General features: G+C 40.7%; 1 protein-coding gene across 3 annotated transcripts in view; it reads left to right on the plus strand.

Annotated features, from left to right (window-relative positions):
* Positions 1-21,117, plus strand: part of ANO10 (anoctamin 10) — a 240,049-nt gene that overhangs the window by 713 nt on the left and 218,219 nt on the right. For all 3 annotated transcript variants that reach the window (XM_039527912.1, XM_039527911.1, XM_039527913.1), the window contains exons 2-4: positions 4,317-4,469; positions 17,485-17,682; positions 19,480-19,614. In XM_039527912.1, the coding sequence (XP_039383846.1) occupies positions 4,331-4,469; positions 17,485-17,682; positions 19,480-19,614 (472 nt within the window). In that variant the 5' untranslated portion in view covers positions 4,317-4,330. The remainder of the gene's footprint in view (positions 1-4,316; positions 4,470-17,484; positions 17,683-19,479; positions 19,615-21,117) is intronic.

The raw sequence follows: 21,117 nt of genomic DNA on the forward strand, positions 1-21,117 counted from the left end.
TAGACCGGCTCTAGGATTTGCTAGTTTTTGTGATAACCAGAGCACTTTTCCCCCCTCCATGCCTGAATCACTCACAGGTGTGTTGAAGTGTGGAAGATATACTTTGATGCCCTTCACAGCCGCCTTTTATCTGTACAATGCTATCTTCTGAATTACAATATAATATTAATATTTAGATCATCGTTTCTCCTTGGAGCAAAAGTTATGTCTCCTTGTTTGAAAACTGAGCATACTGATGGCACTTTATGAATAAAAATGTGAAGTAGATAATGTGAACACAGTCCTTTCACTGGAGAACAAATACTTTTTTTTTGTTGGCCTGAAAACCTTTATATTAAATGTAACAGCTAAACAGTAATTACATTTCTACTTCTTTTACCTGTAGATAGGGTGACCAGATCACAAGAGTGAAATATCAGGACACATTGGGTGAGGGGGAGGGGGGAGAGAGGATGGCAACGACAGATGCAGGTGCACAGAGCCATGAGAGGGGCCCCTAGAAAGCTGCTAGAGGGGGCCCTAGGAAGCTGAGAGAGGCCCCTGCTGCGGCCCCTGCTGCAGCCCACACCACAAGCCACAGGGCAAGGACACCTATTGAATTCATGAGAATTTTGCATGTGAATTGATGTACCTAGTTTTGAGATTATAAAGCCAGAAGGGATCCGGTGATCACCTGGTCTCACACTGCCTGTATAGCACAGACATAGAACTTTCCCAAAATAATTCCTAGAGGATAGCTTTTAGAGACTAGCGTGCCAGTTGTGTACACACACCTATTGCGCACAAACTGAGTGCAATTCTGCTTGGAAGGATGGCTGTAAAATGGCGTAAGGGAGTTCCATATTTGTATGTCCCTAGTTTCTTGATCAAATATGTTGTTTTTTCCCCCTATGTTGTGCATCATAACAAATAGTAAAGATTCTGCAGGCCAGGTTATACTCTGTGACATCTGTGTAACCCTGTTGCCTCCAGATAAAATCCTTGGTGACACTTGTGCAATCTCAAACAGGAGCAACTGACTGGAATTTATTCAATGGTTTTGTTGAAGCACAGTATGGAATAGAATCTTCCTAATTACTCAGTTCTGTAATGCTAACAGGAGTAAGAAATCCTTTTTGTGACTAAAATGAGAAAATACAACTCTGAATACATAAAGGGAGCAGATCTTTTTGAATAAGAAGCTGCCATTTTTATGCAGGACACTTTTGGAGCAGAACTATGTACTTCAATAAAATATACTGTCAGCTAATAAAACTTTCCATTTATCCAGTGCTAATCATATTGAAAGCTTTTTACAAACATTGACTAATTTTCACAACATCCCTTGGGGACAGACAAGTATTACCCCCATTTTAAAAATAGGAAAACTGAGGCAGAGTGTTGAAGTAACTTGTCTAAAACAACACTGAGTTAGTCACAGAACCAAGATTAAAATTCCTGACTTCCAGTCCTATTCTCATTCTTCTAGATCAGTGGTTCTCAAATTTTTGTACTGGTGACCCCTTTCACATAGCAAGCCTCTGGATGCGATTCCCTTATAAATAAAAACCACTTTTTTATATATTTAACACCATTTTAAATACTGGATGCAAAGCAGGGTTTGGGGTGGAGGCTGATCACTCATGACCCCCCATGTAATAACCTTGTGACCCCTGAGGGGTCCCGACCCCCAGTTTGAGAACCCCTGTTCTAGATCATGCTGTTTGTACAGATTTACATCTAAAATGTAGATTTACATTTTCATGAATCTAGTATTCATAATATATTAACTTAAAACGTACACATTTTATTTCAGCATTGTGAACACCAAATACAGCAGGATTATGCCATGTATGAGAACTAGCAAGTGAAACTGACCAGGCTAATAAATGATAAATTAGATTTTTAAACATGATTTCAGTTTTAATATTTTAAAAAGATAGGGAACAAATTATTGTTTAAATTGAGCTGTGTTGACTGCATCTCTATAATTTGTAGCCGTACCTATAGTGGAAATACCCTTTTCTGTATGCTTCATGGAGAAATCCAGAGACGCTATTGTGAAAAATGACTGGTTTCAGAGTAGCAGCCATGTTAGTCTGTATCCGCAAAAAGAACAGGAGTACTTGTGGCACCTTAGAGGCTAACAAATGTATTTGAGCATAAGGTTTCGTGGGCTACAGCCCACTTCATTGGATGCATGTAGTGGAAAATACAGTAGGAAGACAGATATATACACAGAGAACATGAAACAATGGGTGTTACCATACACACTATAAGGAGAGTGATCAGTTAAGGTGAGCTATTACCAGCAGGAGAGAAAAATAACTGTTTGTAGTGGTAATGAAAATGGCCCATTTCCAGCAATTGACAAGGAGATGTAAGGAATTGGGGGCGGGGGAAATAAGCATGGGGAAATAGTTTTACTTTATGTAATGGCCCATCCACTCCCAGTCTTTATTCAAGCCTAGTTTGATGGTGTCCAATTTGCAAATTAATTCCAATTCAGCAGTCTCTCTTTGGAGTCTAATCACATCAGCCACGCCATCAGGGGCTCGTTCACCTGCACATCTACCAATGTGATATATGCCATCATGTGCCAGCAATGCCCCTCTGCCATGTACATCGGACAGTCTCTATGTAAAAGAATAAATGGACACAAATCAGATGTCAAGAATTATAACATTCAAAAACCCGTTGGAGAACACTTCAGTCTCCCTGGCCACTCGATTACAGACCTAAAAGTCGTCATATTACAACAACAAAACTTCAAAAACAGACTCTAACTGCTGAATTGGAATTAATTTGCAAATTGGACACCATCAAACTAGGGTTGAATAAAGACTGGGAATGGATGGGCCATTACATAAAGTAAAACTATTTCCCCATGTTTATTCCCCCCCTTCCCCCTTACAGTTCCTTACATCTGCTTGTCAATTGCTGGAAAGGGGCCATTTTCATTACACTACAAACCGTTCTTTTTCTCTCCTGCTGATAATAGCTCCCCTTAACTGATCACTCTCCTTATGGTAACACCCATTGTTTCATGTTCTCTGTGTATATATCTATCTTCTTACTGTATTTTCACTACATGCATCCGATGAAGTGGGCTGTAGCCCACGAAAGCTTATACTCAAATAAATTTGTTAGCCTCTAAGGTGCCACAAGTACTCCTGTTATTGTGAAAAATGGACATTCTGCATAGGATTGATATAATCTTGTTGACTTTGAATGAGAGAGAGAGAAACAGTACTTTCAGTCAAAGACTATGGATGAAATTCTGGCCCCATTCAAGTCAGTAGCAAAACAAAATTTCCTCCAATGAGATTATAGCTAGTCTGTTGTTCACATGTACTGAGCAGGCAGATGACCAATTTTTCTTTTGACAGCGACTCCTAAGTTGCTCTGTGAAGCATGTAGAAAAAAGATGTATTCTTGCAGCACTTTTTATCCAAGTGCTTAAGGAATAATGTCAACATAAAACTTCAGTTCAAGTCAGTGAGACTACTCATGTAAAGCTGTGCACATGCTTAATTCTTTGCAACTTAGCTTTAGGTTCCTGTCTGTGCCACTAACTTGCTGTGTGATATTAAGCAAGTCTCTTAATCACTGTGCCTTACTTTATCCATCTGTAAAATGGGAATACTATTTACCTACTTACCTAACAGAGGTGCTGTGAAGTTTTAATTAGTGTTTGTAAAGAAGGCTTGCAAAATTTTCATGAAAACTTATCATCGTCTGTTTACTCACCCTTATCAAGATCATTAAAAATCAAGTGATGTTATTCATCACCTGTCTGTCAATTTTTTTTTTCTCAACTGGGTAAGGGCAAAATATATTGTATTACAGAATAAACGCGTTAGTGTTCTTTTTATTAACATTTTTAATTCTCTGACAAATGTGCAAAATTAACATTTTCAGGCTCTTGTAATATCTCTTCATTTAGTAACAGTTGTCACTGATTTTACTCTGTTGGGAAAAGGGAGATGACCTCAGTGTTCTCCTTTATTTTTCTCTTCCATTTATTTTGATTTTTTTTTTGGTGGTGGTGAGGAAACAATGTGCTATACATGGTGGCAACAGTCATCCTAGATAAAGAGAATGGGATATAGCTTCAACCAAAGCCAGGCAACATTATGTTGAGTGACAACCAGTGGAGTTTATTCAAGTGCTGCATAGCACTTCCCTCCACCAGGCACTGAGCGTGCTACCCACAGTATGCCTCCATTCACATGCTAACTACAAACAAATGGTAATTTGTAGCAAAGTTCCTTTTTCTGCAGAGTGTATCCTGTAGTATTTTTAACATTGTCATGTTTGTTGTCTTTTGCATTTAGCAAGTTGTCAAAGGATGAAAGAAAGCTGGTCTGCATTCGACACGTTTGAGCATCATTTCAGGCCTCTGGTAGTTATTGAGCTTGCAAAAGACACCAAAGAGGAAACCAGAGAATGGCTCACTCAAAGAATTGTGGACAAAAAGAAAAATGGAGGTGAATACAATGGTTCCTTTTCAGAGATTTTGAAATTGTATTGGTTGATGGTAGTCTATTGTAAATAAATGTCTTGATGCTATGGTAAAGTTAAATTCTTAGTGACTTGTTGAGAAACAAGTTTAGCAATATATTTGATTTGCAGCAAAGGAAGAATAAACTTTTCTTTTTTTTTTTCTTAGTGCTTGTCCCTTTGTATATTCCACTCTAGGTGTGCATGTGCCTAGATTAGAGGCTTTTTGGTAAGCAGTGTCTGTTTGGTCTGTGCATGTTCTCTAACTATCCCTGTGTCCCATACCCAACATAGAAAAGGTAGTGTGGTACCAACTGGTAATTCAGTTCCTTCTTTTCACCCTTGGCCTGAATTAGTTAGCTCCAGAGAGCATGCAATTAAGCCTTCATTGAAAGAATCTGGTAAGAAGAGCCATGGTAAAGTGTTTAAAGGAAAATTTAAGCATCCTCTCAAGGAAAAGAGGGATACATCTCCTCATAAATACTCTTTAAAAAAAAATAGGTCAAAATTGCCTTTCTCCTCCAAGTCAAGCAAGACTCCACATCCTGGTAGAGGTACAGATGTTGCATTGAAGGAGCAGGGTACTGGCTCGACGTCAAAGGGCTCTGTAATTGTGCCTGGCGCTAAGTCTTTTGGTATTGAGCTCCCCTTGGCACCCTCCCAGTGTGCACTGATTGCTTCCTCATCATTGGCACTGACTGTTTCTGCAGTATAGGGCAGGTTGGTACAGAGCACTACATTGATGGTGTCAAGTATGCCCCATGGTTATAATGCTTTCCAACCTTCAGTGCTGATTTGATACACTGATTTGAGGGTTTCTAATGAACCCGAATGCCCCTTATTATCTGGAGGTTTAAATTTGCCTCTGGTACTAGAATCAGTGCCTCCCTTAGCACTGTTTTCCTTTCTGGTACTGACTGTAAGACAGGATCAGCCTCATACCACTCATATCCCTGCTGATCCTTCTCTGGAGTCTGATGTATCATATCCATCACTTGACTCTCAGCATAGCAAGAATGACTCACCCACATACTCTCCTAGAGCTCATTCCACAACTTTAAGCTCTGGTAGAGGGTCTAGGTTGTTCTGTCATTTAGAGATAGAGTTCCTATATGGCCCGGGAGCCTTCTTTCCACTCATACAATGTCCCTCAGGAGCCATACTGGGGTTCCTGTACAAGCACCCTTCCCAGGTACCCTTCCAGACAGTAAAGGAGAGAGACATCAATCTGGTCCTATGAGTCTCCTGAGCAGATCTAACAAGAGGAAGAGGCCTCAGAAGAGCAAGATCAACCCTGTTGAGAAAGTTCAGTTTTCATAGTTCTCTGTGACGTTATCTGATTAAAGTATGACCATATAGATCATTGTTGCAACCTCTGCTATATATTTGCAATAAATCTTGTACAAAATGTGGCATGTAGTTTTGTACTTGAAGTTATGAATATTGTCTCTATACCTGTATTTCAAATGTTTGCCTCTGGGGTAACGCCTGCAAAGTAGTTAGCCAGCACATCTTGGAGAGACTATTCAAATTAAGTGGCTCATCAAGAAACACTTGACTTGACAATGGACCATGGGAGACGCCCATCTACTTGGAATGTCCTGCAAATGTGCTGGTTGAGGTAATGGCTTCTACTATGTCTAAACCTTCATGCGTGGACATGTGACTTGCCCATGTGACTCCAAACACTATCTTGTCACCTGTAATTTTCCACTAGCTGTTCTGAGGTTTTTGTTTAAAACAATAGGTTCCCCTCCACATGGCAGAAAATATAAAAGGCCCTGGAAACCTCTCCATTTTGCCTCTCTCCTGCTCCAGCTTCTTTACTGCTCAAGCCTCTGTACTATGAACTTCTACCAATAAGAGCATTCTAACCAATGGACTGAGGACCTTCCAATGATTTGGAAACAGCCAGAGACTTTTCTTAAGCCACTAGTTTATTCCATCACTGCTACAAGCCTGAACTAAGAACTTTGCAATTACTGTATGTATTTGATTCCGTTAACCTATTTTAACGCTCACCTTTCTCTCTTTTTTTTTATGAATAAACTTTTAGATTTTAGATACTAAAGGATTGGCAACAGTGTGATTTTTGGGGTAAGATCGAAGTTGTATATTGACTTGGGTGTGTGGTTGGTCCTTTGGGATCAGAAGAACCTTTTATTTGATGAGATTGGTTTTAAGGAACCACTCATCTCTAAGTCTGGTGTTTTTGGTGGTAATACAAGGACTGGAATGCCTAAGGAAACTTCTATGACTTTTTGTTAGCCAGTGTGGTGAAACAGAAGTTTACTTTTGTGGCTGATTTGGTATGTCCTATGGGGGATTAGCCACCAGTCTTGGGGTGTATCTGCCCTATTTCTCAGCAGTTCATCCTTAATTAGGTATCCTCATTTGTGACCCACAGAGGCACGGTTATATCCCTTCTCCTCTTCTCCTGATGAGGCAGTGACATCGGCTTCACTTTCATGACCTGATGACTTTAAAAACTTTCAGGGGCTATAGAAAAAAGTAGCAGCTTCACTTCAGATCCCTTTAGAGGAGATTCAAGAGACTCAAATTATTGGATGTCCTTCACAACACTATGTTGGGAAGGATTGCTGTTCTTATTAATGAGGCTCTTTTGGACAAAAACTGCTGTTGCTTGGACTTCAAAAAAGACTGAAACGAAGTATGTTTCTGTTAAAGGAGCCAGGTACTTGTACTCTCTCCCTGTACCTTGTAGTAGCTGCAGTTAATGAGGGGTGTTAGAGTGGTACTGTTTATTCAACCCCCTATGATGATTCAAAATGATTAGGTCTATTCAGATGGAAAAATGGTTCTGCAAGTTTGCAGTTCCATATATCTAATAACCAAGTTCATATGGCAAATGATGACTATCTCAATTATAATAAATTCATGGATTTTATTGACAAGTTGTTGCAGGAGCATAGGAAACAATTTTAATTACTAACAACATAAAGATAATTAATGGCAAGATCCTTATTATGAGCATCATTAGACCCTGCAGATACAGCTTCATATTCTGTGGCAACTTCCACTGTAATGAGTTTTGTCCTGGCTCCAATCCTTGGGCATTCCAAGAGAAGTCCAGGCCAAAGTGGAGGACCTTCCATATGATCTTATAATCTTTTTAGTGAGAGAATGGAAGAGTCTCTTCACACTTTTAAAGACTTCTAGGCCACTTGATATTCTCTAAGTATTTACAGCCCTGCAATGAAAAGAATACGCAGTGAGCCTCAATCTTACCCAAAACAGAGGTTAACTCCACCCTCTTTTTATCACCATCTGCTTGCACTATATCCTAGGAAATGTCAAAAGACGCAAAAGAGAAGACCACCTGATGCTTCTACTTTCTCATCACAGCGGTCACCAGCAAGCATCCCTTTTGATGGGATTTTCAAGAGCTACAAAATGACCATCCCTCCAGATTTTACTCCCCCGTACTTCTCTGATTTCCGTCATATATTTTTCTTTCCCATTTTCAGAGAGCTTGGAATGCTATTTCATCAGACAAATGGGCATTAGCAATTATTACAACTGGCTATGTGATTCAGTTTCACACTGTATCCATCCCCACCCACCTTCCTTGTCCCTTTTCAAGGATCTCTTTCATGAGAAGGTTCTCACCCAGAACATGGATTCTCTCCTTCAACTGGGCACAATAGTTCCTCTTCCTCCTCAATATGGAGGGAAAGGTTTTTATCCCCAATATATTTCTTCATACCCAAGGAAAAAAAGGAGATGGGAAGCTGATCCTGGATTTCAGACTGCTCAACACTTTCATTAGCCATTTGAGATTCAGGATGGTTACCCTGGCCTTTACTAGATTGTTGCTATATCTGGGAGGTAGGTTTGTTGTTCTTGACCTCAAGGATGTTTATTTCCACATTGACATTCATCCTACACATAAGAGATTCCTGTGATTAGTGATAAGCCCAAATCACTATCATTACAGGATTCTTCCCTTTGGTCTGTCAGTGGCACCAAGGATATTTATGACATTGTTAGCAGTGGTAGTGATATGCCTATGACAACAAATTATAGTGGTCTATCTATATCTGGTCCACTGGCTAGTCAAAGGAATGTCCTCGATAGATGTTCAAAATTCCATGACAATGGTTCAACTCTTTCAGACGCTTGATCATAGGTTAAATTAAGAAAAGTTTGATACTAATACAGTATATAGAGTTTTATTGGAGAAAAACTGAATTCCTGGACAGCCAAAGTATACTTACCTCAAGACACGTTCCAGTCTATGTCTAGTCTGATAAGTCAGCCTAAAGCGAGCTGTTGAATAACAGTAAGATCTTGTCTCTGTCTACTGGGTCACATGGCCTCTTGCACTTTTGTGATGCAGCATGCCAAACTACATCTCCACTGTATGCAAGTTGGGTTGAAGACGGCATACACCCTGATCATACAAAGTCTGGATACACTTGTGTAAGTTCCACAGAACATCCTATGCATCCTTGACTGGTGGAAAGATGGCTTTCCCTCTTCCAGTAGGAACAATAGTGATAGTTGCATCCTTATTGGTTTGGGAAGTTCATCTGAGTGGTCATTTAGCTTAGGGAAAATGGACTCCAGAAGAATCTTTTAGAGTGGTAGCCGTGTTAGTCTATATTAGCAAAAAGAACGAGGAGTACTTGTGGCACCTTAGAGACTAACAAATTTATTTGGGCATAAGCTTTCATGGGCTAAAACCCACTTCAACAGATACATGCAGTGGAAAATACAGTAGGAAGATGTATATACACAGAGAACATGAAAAAATGGGTGTTGCCATACCAACTCTAACGAGACTAATCAATTAAGGTGGTCTATTATCAACAGAAGAAAAAACGTTTGTAGTGATAATCAGGATGGCTCATTTCAAACAGTTGACAAGAAGGTGTGAGTAACAGTAGGGAGAAAATTAGCATGGGGAAATAGTTTTTACTTTGTGTAATGACCCATCCACTCCCAGTCTTTATTCAAGCCTAATTTAATGGTGTCCAGTTTGCAAATTAATCCCAGTTCTGCAGTTTCTCGTTGGAGTCTGTTTCTGAAGTTTTTTTTCTTGGAGAATTGCAACTTTTAGGTCTGTAATTGAGTGACCAGGGAAGTTGAAGTGTTCTCCGACTGGTTTTTGAATGTTATAATTCTCGACGTCTGATTTGTGTCCATTTAGTCTTTTGTGTAGAGACTTTCTGGTTTGGCCAATGTACATGGCAGAGGGGCATTGCTGGCACATGATGGCATATATCACATTGGTAGATGTGCAGGTGAATGAGCCTCTGATGGAGTGGCTCATGTGATTAGGTCCTATGATGGTGTCCCTTGAATAGATATGTGGACAGAGTTGGTAATGGGCTTTGTTTCAAGAATAGGTTCCTGGGTTGGTGTTTTTGTTGTGTGGTTGCTGGTGAGTATTTGCTTCAGGTTGGGGGGCTGTCTGTAAGCGAGGCGTGACCTGTCTCCCAAGATCTGTGAGAGTGAGGGATTGTCCTTCAGGATAGGTTGTAGATCCTTGATGATGCGTTGGAGAGGTTTTAGTTGGGGGCTGAAGGTGACGGCTAGCGGCGTTCCATTACTTTCTTTGTTGGGCCTGTCCTGGAGTAGGTGACTTCTGGGTATTCTTCTGGCTCTGTCAGTCTGTTTCTTCACTTCAGCAGGTGGTTATTGTAGTTGTAAGAATGCTTGATAGAGATCTTATAGGTGTTTGTCTCTGTCTGAGGGGTTGGAGCAAATGCGGTTGTATCTTAGAGCTTGGCTGTAGTCAATGGATCGTGTGGTGTGGTCTAGATGAAAGCTGGATGTAGATAAGTATAGCGGTCACTAGGTTTCCGGTATAGGGTTGTGTTTATGTGACCATCACTTATTAGCACTGTAGTGTCCAGGAAGTGGATCTCTTGTGTGGATTGGTCCAGACTGAGGTTGATGGTGGGATGGAAATTGTTGAAATCATGAAGATGTCATCAATGCATCACAAGTAGAGTAGGGGCGTTAGGGGACGAGAGATGAGGAAGCGTTGTTCTAAGTCAGCCATAAAAATGTTGGCATACTGTGGAGTCATGTGGGTACCCATAGCAGTGCCGCTGACTTGAAGGTATACATTGTCCCCAAATGGAAATAGTTGTGGGTGAGGACAAAGTCACAAAGTTCAGCCACCAGGTTTGCCGTGACATTATCAAGGATACTGTTCCTGATGGCTTGTAGTCCATTTTTGTGTGGAATGTTGGTGTAGAGGGCTTCTACATCCATAGTGGCCAGGATGGTGTTTTCTGGAAGATCACCAATGGATTGTAGTTTTCCTCAGGAAGTCAGTGGTGTCTCGAAGATAGTTAGGAGTGCTGTTAGTGTAGGGCCTGAGTATACATAGCCAGACAATCCTGCTGTCAGGGTGCCAATGCCTGAGATGATGGGGCATTCAGGATTTCCAGGCTTATGGATCTTTCATAGCAGATAGAATACCCCTGATTGGGGTTTTCTGGGTGTGTCTGTGCAGATTTGTTCCTGTGTTTTTTCAGGGAGTTTCTTGAGCAAATGGTGTGGTTTCTTTTGGTAACCCTCAGTGGGATCAGAGGGTAATGGCCTGTAGCTGAGAGCCATGTAAAATGCATTTCTTGCTGATAATTCATGAGTTTGTTCAGATTATGTCATAGAATAATAGAATTCAAGATCAGAAGGGACCATTATGATCATCTAGTCTGACCTCCTGCAAGATGCAGGCCACATAAGCCGATCCACCCACTCCTTTAGCAAGCGACCCCTGCCCCATCCTTCGGAGGAAGGCGAAAAACCTCCAGGGCCACTGCCAATCTTCCCTGGAGGAAAATTCCTTCCCGACCCCAAATATGGCGGTCAGCTGAACCCCGAGCATGCGGGCAAGACTCTCCAGCCATACCCTCTGGAAAAAGGTTATATCATATCATTGACCCATTGTACTATTTACCAGTGTGACACTTAATTGACCTATTGACTAAGCCCGTTATCCTATCATACCATCTCCTCCATAAACTTATCTAGCTTAATCTTAAAGTCATGGAGGTCCTTCGCCCCCACTGTTTCCCTCGGTAGGCTGTTCCAGTATTGCACTCCCCTGATGGTTAGAAACCTTCGTCTAATTTCAAGCCTGAATTTCCTGACTGACAATTTATATCCGTTTGTCCTCGTGTCCACATTAGCACTGAGCTGAAATAATTCCTCTCCTTCCCTGGTATTTATCTCTCTGATATATTTAAAGAGTGCTATCATATCTCCTCTTATCCTTCTTTTGGTTAAGGAAAACAAACCGAGCTCCTCAAGTCTCCTTTCATACGACAGGCCTCCCATTCCTCGGATCATTCTAGTGGCCCTTCTTTGTACCCGTTTCAGTTTGAATTCATCCTTCTTAAACATGGGAGACCAAAACTGCACACAATACTCCAAATGAGGTCTCACCAACGCCTTATATAACGGGACTAGCACCTCCTTATCTCTACTAGAAATACCTCGCCTAATGCATCCCAAGACCGCATTAGCTTTTTTAACGGCCACATCACATTGCCTACTCATAGTCATCCTACGATCAACCAGGAATCCTAGGTCCTTTTCCTCCTCCGTTACTTCCAACTGGTGCGTCCCCAGCTTATAACTAAAATTCTTGTTAGTCATCCCTAAATGCATAACCTTACACTTCTCACTATTGAATTTCATCCTGTTACTAATACTCCAGTTTACAAGGTCATCCAAATCTCCCTGGAGGATATCCCGATCCTTTTACGAATTGGCAATACCTCCCAACTTGGTGTCATCCGCAAACTTTATCAGCCCACTCCTACTCTTGGTTCCCAGGTCAGCAATAAATAGATTGAATAAAATCGGACCCAAAACCGAACCTTGAGGAACTCCACTGGTAACCCCCCTCCAACCTGACAGTTCCCCCTTCAATACGACCCTCTGCAGTCTCCCCTTTAACCAGCTCCTTATCCACCTCTGGATTTTCATTTCGATCCCCATCTTTTCCAATTTAACCAGTAATTCTTCATGCGGTACTGTATCAAACGCCTTACTGAAATCCAGATATATTAGATCCACCGCATTTCCCTTGTCTAAAAAATCTGTTACTTTCTCAAAGAAGGAGATCAGGTTGGTTTGGCACGATCTACCTTTCGTAAATCCATGCTGTAATCTATCCCAGTTGCCATCGGCCTCATGCTCCGGAACCACTCTCTCTTTTAAGATTTTTTCTATGACTTTGCATACTACAGATGTTAAACTAACAGGCCTGTAGTTACCCGTGTCACTTTTTTTCCCCTTGAATATAGGAACTACATTAGCTAATCTCCAGTCAAACGGTACAATCCCCGAATTTAGAGATTTATTAAAAATTATCGCTAACGGGCTAGCAATATCACTCGCCAATTCCCTTAATATTCTAGGATGTCAAGAGAACACAACTGCAGTTTTTTACATAAACAAGCAGGGTGGAGTGAGATCATTCCTTGTGTTGTGCAGAGTACTGGAACTGTTGCAAACTATATTGCAGCAGTCTGTTAGCCGTTATCCAGAACACATAAGCAGGCAATCTCAACATGCACTTCTCCATGAATGGGAAATCCACAAATTGGTGGTTTGGTTCATTTTCCACCAGAAGGGCCAGCCAGCAGAGGCATGTTTAGAATAGATAGGAACAAGAGATGTCGGATATTTTGTGCCAGAGGAGGTCAAAGCCCAGGTTCCCTGGCAGATGCATTCCTAATCCCGTATTCACATATGCCTATCTTTCAATTCCATTGCTTCTGAGGGTGTTAAGGAAAATCAGACAAGACAAGGCAAAGATTATAAACTTCTGTGTGGCTGAGGCAGTACTGTTCCCCACAGCTTTTTCACTTGTCCATTTGCCCTCCAATCTGATTTAGGGTGACCAGATCACCACACTAAAATATCGGGACACATTGGGGTGCCATCAGCCCCGCCTACAGTCCACCCCTGCTCCTCCCAGGCTCTGCTCCCACTCTGCCTCAGGTCCTGCCCCCTCCCCATTCGCCCCTCCCCCCCACTGCACCCTTCTTCATCCCCCGGCCTGCTTCTGGCTTGCTGCGTCCCTCCTCAGTCTCCCACCCACTGCTCGCCCGCTGCTCGCCTCTTCACCCCCCCCGCCCACCACTCATCCCTACGGTGCCGACTTTCCCTCTGCCGGGTGGGTGCTCACCCATCCCCCGCCTCTTTCCGCCCCTGCACCGCCCTCGCCCCTGCCTTGCCTCTTCTCTGCCTCCTCCCCTGAGTGCACCAGGTCCCTGCTCATCCGTCCTGGAAAGCGCTAAGTGCTGGCAAACAGCTGCTAGATGGCAGGAAGCGCTGGGGGGGGATGCGGCGCTCTGGGGGGGGGGAGAAGGAGGCAAGGAGTGGCGCAGCTTGGCTGCAATTTTTCCCCAACTCTGGAGCACCCACAGAGTCGGCACCTCCCTCCCGCTCGCCTCCTTACCTGAATATCGGGACAAATACATTGATCGGGACAAAGGGGTTAAATATCTGGACAGTCCCGATTTTATCGGGACACCTGATCACCCTATCTGATTGCTTCTCATGCTGGATCTTGTGCCTCAGAATGAGGGAATGACCCATCATTCTGATCTGTCCTTCCACCATTTAACTGCTTGGTTTTTGGATTGATGTCAGAGCTAGAAAAATCATGTTCTTCAGAGGTGCAAACCATCTTGAGCAGCAGTGGAAAAGATTCTACAAGAAAAGTGTACTGTGCAAAGTAAAACAGATTTGCCAATATTAACTGGCACCTCCAGTGTCTCGGATACCTGACATTGTAGACTATATCTTTTAGCAGAAGACCTCAGGTCTTTCACTTAGCTCTCTGAGGTACATCTAGCAGCTATTAGTGCCTTCCCCCTCTCCTTGGATAGCTCTCCAGTATTTTTCTACCCTTCCACATCTAGGTTCCTGAGAGGTTTAATGAAAATATTTCCACCCATAGTAGAACCTGCCCGAATATGGAACCTTAATGTTATTTTGACAGTTCTGTATGAACCCTTGGCTTCATGTTTTTTTCTATATCTGTCTGTGAAAACCTTTTTTGTAGCAATAACATCTGTGAGAAGAGGTGGGAGAGTTAGGGTCTCTCATGGCTGATTTTTCCCCCACCCCCAGTCCCACAGTCTTTTACTGGGACAAAGTTTCTGTTAGTACACAAAATAATGTCCAAATTCCACCTGAATTGGATTATACATTTTACTGGAATTTTATCCAACTCCCGCTCCCCCTTCATTTTGATGAAGTCAAGTTACATACTTTAGATTGGCGCTAACCTACTTCCGGAGAATGAAATCATTCTCTAGGTCCCCAAAATTATTCATTTTGTATGCTGAAAGAATGAAAGGAGTTCAGATATCTACACAGAATCAGCAAAATGGATTTTGCATTACTCTGTGCTATGAATTAGCTAAGTTAGTTCCTCCAACCAATATTAATGCTCATTCAACAAGGGCTCAAATGACTGCGGTGACCTCTCTGAAAAGTGTTGTCTGTAAGGCTGCCACATGGAGTTCAATACATGCCTTTACAAGACACTATGTTTTGATGTAGGCATCTTCATCAGACATCACTTTTGTGGAGTAGTTGTTCATTTGTCTTAAATAGGACTCCAAACACCCACCACCATAGTTAGATGGCAGCTTGTGAATCACTTAGTGTGGCGTACACACAGGGACGAGCACTCAAAAGAAGACAGGAAAGCTACTTGTCTATACAGTAACTGAAGTTCATTGAGATGTGTTGACCTGGTGTGTATTCCATGGCCTGCTTCCCTTACTCTCTGTGATCTGCAGTAGAGAAGGAACTGGAGTGGTGGTTGGGCCTGTACTGCCCTTTAGACCTTTGGTAAAGGGTACAAGGATAGTCAGGGCACATGCCTGGACCAAACAGACACTACTAGCAAATAATCTCTGATTTGGGCCCATGTGCACCTGCAAGTGGAATACACAGAAGGATAACGTGTCTTGAAAAACTCCAATGATTGTATTTCCCTTTTTTTCAGAAAGCCCATGCCAACGCAAAACTTTTAAATTAAAAATAAATGTACCTTTGGAGAGGGATCACTTCCTCCTTTTTTTTTGTGATAACCCTACAGGTCAGGTGGACCCCCTACATTCATGAGTTCTTGACGTTTTTATGATGTGTCCATCATATTGGTTTATTAACATATCACATAGGTTGGGGACATGGCTGACCACAGAATCCCCCAAACACTTGATATTAGACTGCAAAACTTCACTGTAGGGCTAAGAGAGATAAGATGGTTGTTGGTAGCATAGTGGGTCATTGAAGAGAGAGGTTAGGGAACAGTAAGAATCTGAAGAAGAATGAGACATGAAGGAAGAAAGTATTAGAATGTTAGGTAAGGTTTGCAACTTGATTATCTAATACAAGTAACCAAGTACTAAGATACTGCTCTGACAGTAAACCAATATTTTGATGTAACAATTCCTTGTAGTCAAAATTAATAGTGTAGATAGCATGTCACTTTAAAAATTGAGGATGCAAATATTATTCCCAGAGTTCAACATTTAAGTCTCTTGCTCTAACTTTCCCCATATTAGGAAAACTGGTGTAGTTTATTATAAACACATTTAGGGTAGGCAACAGAATCATTAGGATTTCAGAAATGAATGGAAATTTTAGTAAACTTCTTAAAATTAAGACATTTCTTTCCCTGAAACATTTTCTAAGCAGTGGATAAAAGTGGTGTATTTTGCAAATAAAAATTAGTGAAGTAATGTTGGACTAAGTAATTTGCATTTAGCATCATTTTTATAACTATTATTAAAGTGAGATTTGAGCTAAAGCTTTTGGATAATGCTCTAATTATTTCAATATCTTTTTTGGAACATTAACTTTTCAACTTTAAAACAGATTATCAGTAGCATAGTAATAGCTCTGCCATAAAGTTATGAGTTGAAAGAATGTGTATTCACAGGATTTTAGATATGATATGAAATATCTATCTTCTGTATTGCTAGAAAAGGTGACATGAACATTTGACTTTCCCAAGTTACCTTTTGACCCATGACCCACTGTGATTATTTGCTCTGCTATACATAAATATAACTTTAAACCATTTTTATGCAATTGGTTTTCTATTAAATGTATATGCTACGGGGAAAAAGGTTGGAAACAGGGACTTTATTTTGCTTTTGACACAGGTAGAAAATCAATTGATCATTAAGACTTGAGTTGATGTTGGATTGTGGCCACAAACTAGTTTCTAGGCCTGTCACATGTAGGTAGATGATTATTTCAAAAGGCCTGATCCTGCAAGCCTTACTATTATGAGGAGCCTGCTAAAGTCAGTGGAATTATTTGCATAAATAAGGATTTCTTATGTTGTAAGTATGCGTTTTATAGGAGTAGACTGAAACGTGCTAACTGTCCTCCATGTGCCAGGCTGTCAATTGCAGTGTTTATTCTCTTGCTAGTCCCACTTGATCAGGTGTTTACAGAAACTAAATTAAATGAGGGCCCAATCCTGCAAAGTGGTTAACACCTTTTAGGAGTTGCTATGGCTCTTTAGCCTCCACTGACTATAATGAGAATTGTATGTAGTAGTGTTCTAGCTATGTGAGCTGGATTTTTCTACCTGGGTAAAAAAGCAAAATAAAGTCCCTGTTTCCAACCCCTTTCCCTTGTACTATATAAATTTAATAGAAATCCAGTTGCATAAAAATGGTTTAAAGTTATATTTATGTATAGCAGAGCAAATAGTCAAAGTGGGCTATGGGTGAAAAGTAGCTTGGAAAAGTCAAATGTGCGTGCCACCTTTTTCTAGCTTGAAACCTTCTCTCTCTCTCACCAACAGAAGTTGGTCCAATGAAAGATACTGCCTCACCCACCTTGTTTCTATAATGAGAACTGTGGGTTCTCAGCACTTCACAGAATTGGGTCTTATTGGGTGATAAGTATTACAATCATAATGTTTTAATATGTGCCTTTTATATGTTCCTTACTTTATATTGCCTTTCTTTAAAGGTGCCCAGCTGTTGGTTAAACCTTTGGTAAAAGAAGATGGAGGAAAAATAGATGGAAATCAAAATTTATATCTTGTTGGAGCCTCTCACATAAGGCTGCTGCTGGGAGCTGAAACTGTGGGATTGGTAAAAGAATGTAATGATAACTCAATGAGAACCTTTACATATAGCAGTAGAAACACCTTCAAAGATTTTGCAGGTAAAGTGCCTTAAGCGTTTTAGGACTATTCCTGAACCATTTAAAAAGATGTGGTCAAAGATTGTAAGTGCATAAGTACACAGTTTATCTAGTCAAATATTTTATTGTCTTTCTGTTTCTTGGAATAGTAAAAGCTAACAGAAGTAGCTAGAATAAGCCATTGTCTATGTAATCCTTTGGACTTTTGAACATTCAGACTTCATTGTGGAATTAATCTGTATTTCCTGTTTCTGGATGAATCACATCTTGTAATGTGCCTGTGCTTTTACTTCATGCTTTTTTGCCTGATGTATCTCTATGTTCATTTATTGATGTGAAAGTTTATAATAAAGTTAACAAGGACCTTAAATTTGTTAGTAATATGTACATGATTAACACTATCTAAAGTATTAGTTAATATTATTGCCTCCTTTTCTGATTTAAAAAAAAACCATGGAAAGCAAAATTTTGGGATTAACTGTATCTTAATTAGCTGGAAAAAAATGGAACTATTTTGATCCATTATGTTTGTACATCAAGCAATTGGTCACTAGTTTGGGAATGATAGATTTCATGTTTGTATTTTTTAGATTGGGAGTTAATCAGGGAAAGGCCCATTCCTTCCTTTGTGTTTGAACATTGTGGGCACTACCAAGAATAATAATGCATTGTTTTAAGGATACCACATGCAACGATTCTTTCTTAGGGGGTCTTAGCTCCATAGTGCGAGATTGGCAGAACTCCTGCTTTCCAAGGAACTACCAGAGTTCCATCTTAAATTAGCCTATTGTCTTAACATTTTTTCACCTGTCCATTTCAGTGAGGCCCTTCTCTGTATTTTCTGTGTCAAAAGACTCTTGGGGTTCTGTTTGGCATCACTGAAGCCCTTAAACGTTGATTAAATTGTTTGCATGTTTTGACACCAGTTTGCTGGACAATGCTGTTACCAAGATGACCATGTCCAAATAGTTGTTACAGTGTATTTCTTTTTATGGTCTGGCTGTCCTGAAATTGGAAGACCATGCCATAGTCTGGACTATGGAGCTGGGAATTGTAGAGCACTTTGAAGTGTTGTGCTTCAGTTGCCCTGTGTAGACTATGCTAGCATGAATTAAAAGGTACCTACTTTGCATTAACATAAATTAGAAATGCAGTTGGATGGTATCTTCAGAGAAGGGAAAGTTATTTGTAATTCTACTTCTCTGAAGATATAGTACCAACAGGATTCCCACTGAACCCCCTTAGAGTTTGGGGTTTTTTTTTTAAGGTTTCTCATTACTTTGGTCATGATTTAATTATTTTGAATTGGTTCACCATTCTGTTACATTCACCTGCTGTGCAATAGAAGGTAGTATTTATATCCAGCAGGATTGGTGTGAAATAGTTGTTAGGGGGCATTTTTTGTGTGCTAACATACAACTGCTGCCCTCAGAGGTCAAAATTCTGTAAGAGCTGAGAAGTCCTGCCTGATCTTTCGTTATGGGGCTAAAACCTGGGAGTGAGACATTTGTCAGAATTATATCTTCGGAGAAACATAATTGCAAGTGGGTAATATTCTCCCTTTTGATGTTCTCAAGTCATATAGATGGATTAAATATGCAGTAGCTGAAGTGTGTTTCTTATCATTGAAGGCTTTTAGGAGGCAGGAGTTTTCTCTCTCAAATGTGTTCTTTAATAATATTGGTGCACAGCATTTCTTTTCTGAACTTGTTTGTCATTAGTGCCTATTTTGTCCTTAGTGTTCTAAGCAATTATCTCCATTAGATTTTTTTGGTATGCTAAGGAAAGGGTATTATGAACTTTTTTTTTCTTATTTAGAGGACAATCACGATTTCCTTACAATGGCAGAGCGTCAGTACATTATCAAGCACGAACTTGAAAATTTGAGAGCCAAAGATGAAAGAATGATTCCTGGGTACCCGCAGGCAAAGCTGTATCCAGGAAAATCAATTAGTAAGTGATTTAGTTTATGGTATCCTTAACTGATTGCTTTGACTAATATTTGAAACATATTGCTCATCGTGAATATGTAAGGTAAAGGGGATGTTCACAACTTCCTGTAGCCATGAGAAATCCTTCAAAAGTTAAAAGGACTCCAGTACTACTCCACTGTATCTTTTTATTTTTCTTCATCTTTAAGAATTGGAGTAGTGTAAAGAAATGAAGGGTTTTTTTTTTTAATAAACTTCAACTAGTGGGCTTCTGAAAAGATAAATGGATGGATAAATGCTGTATGAAAGTTGGGAAGCAAATTTTTAATTATTCACATTTCTAATCAATTTAGTGATTAGATTCTTTAATCTTTTTAGTTTAATATGCAAACCTTATTACCAGGAAAAATTTGAGTATTACAATAAATAGAATTTAAAAGCATATTGAAGATATATATGTGGTGAGACAAATTCTTGCCTTTTGAGGATCTGCATGCAGAAATGTTAAATTTTCACAAATGTCTGCAAAGCATAATGGATTTGTAACAAGGTGGCATCCACCTCTTGCAAGTGCCCCCTTCTGGTCGGGTATGTCTGCAGTCTTTCAGTTTATGTTGAACCCTGTCAGTGATTTCTCAGGTGGTTTTTGGCTGAGTCATACACATTGTATGTGAAACAGAACACCCCCCTTCTGAGATGTACAGTCTTTAACTTATCCTGGCTCTAGTATGGGGCCGGACTCCCAGGGCATCCTCTCTGGAAACACTGTCTTCTTGTGGCCCTCCCTCGGCTTGGTCCTTACTTAGTCCCAGCAGCCAGCCAGGAGCTCCTTTTTTTGCTCCCCCAGTCCCTGCTGGCAACTGTCTTGGACTCAGTCTTAGCAGCCAGCCAGGAGTGCCTTTCCTTCTCAGGTTCCCAATCACACTGAGCTGTCCGTGGTCCTGCTGCTCTTTCAGCCAGCCAGGAATGCAGTCCTCTCTCGTCCAACTCCAGGCTGCAACTGACTACTGCTCTGTTCTGTAGCTCCTTTTATATGGCCCTGCTGGGCCCTGGTTGGCTGCTCTCTGCAGACTATCTCATTGGCTGCTTCTCCGCAACCAGTCTAGGCCGCTTGGAGGGCTTCTCATTACAACAGAGAATTCTCATTACAGCAGAGAATCACCTTACCTATGAGTAAAGACAAAATACTGTTTCAGTATAACAGAGAGTCAGAAAAGGTACTCTGTATCCTTTCACTGAGGAGATGTCTTGGGTAGCAGGGATGTTCTCAGGAAAAATTGGATCCTGGTTCCTATGTAGCCAGCCATCTCTGCCGCGTACTGAACTTTGGGGGGAACCTACTTTATTAAGTAGAAACGTAGCTAGTAATAAGTGTAGAACCATGTTCAAGTTTTATGATTTTGTTTTGTATTATAATGTTTGTTTCCACCACACTTTCTAGTTAGGTTTATTTAAGAAAGAATGGAGAGCTATGTTTGTTTTATTATAAGTGCTCACAAGTGCTGTGCGATTTTACAGGAGCAGT

This window comes from Mauremys reevesii, linkage group 2 (assembly GCF_016161935.1).
Source record: "Mauremys reevesii isolate NIE-2019 linkage group 2, ASM1616193v1, whole genome shotgun sequence".
In the NCBI taxonomy this organism is placed as follows: domain Eukaryota; kingdom Metazoa; phylum Chordata; order Testudines; family Geoemydidae; genus Mauremys; species Mauremys reevesii.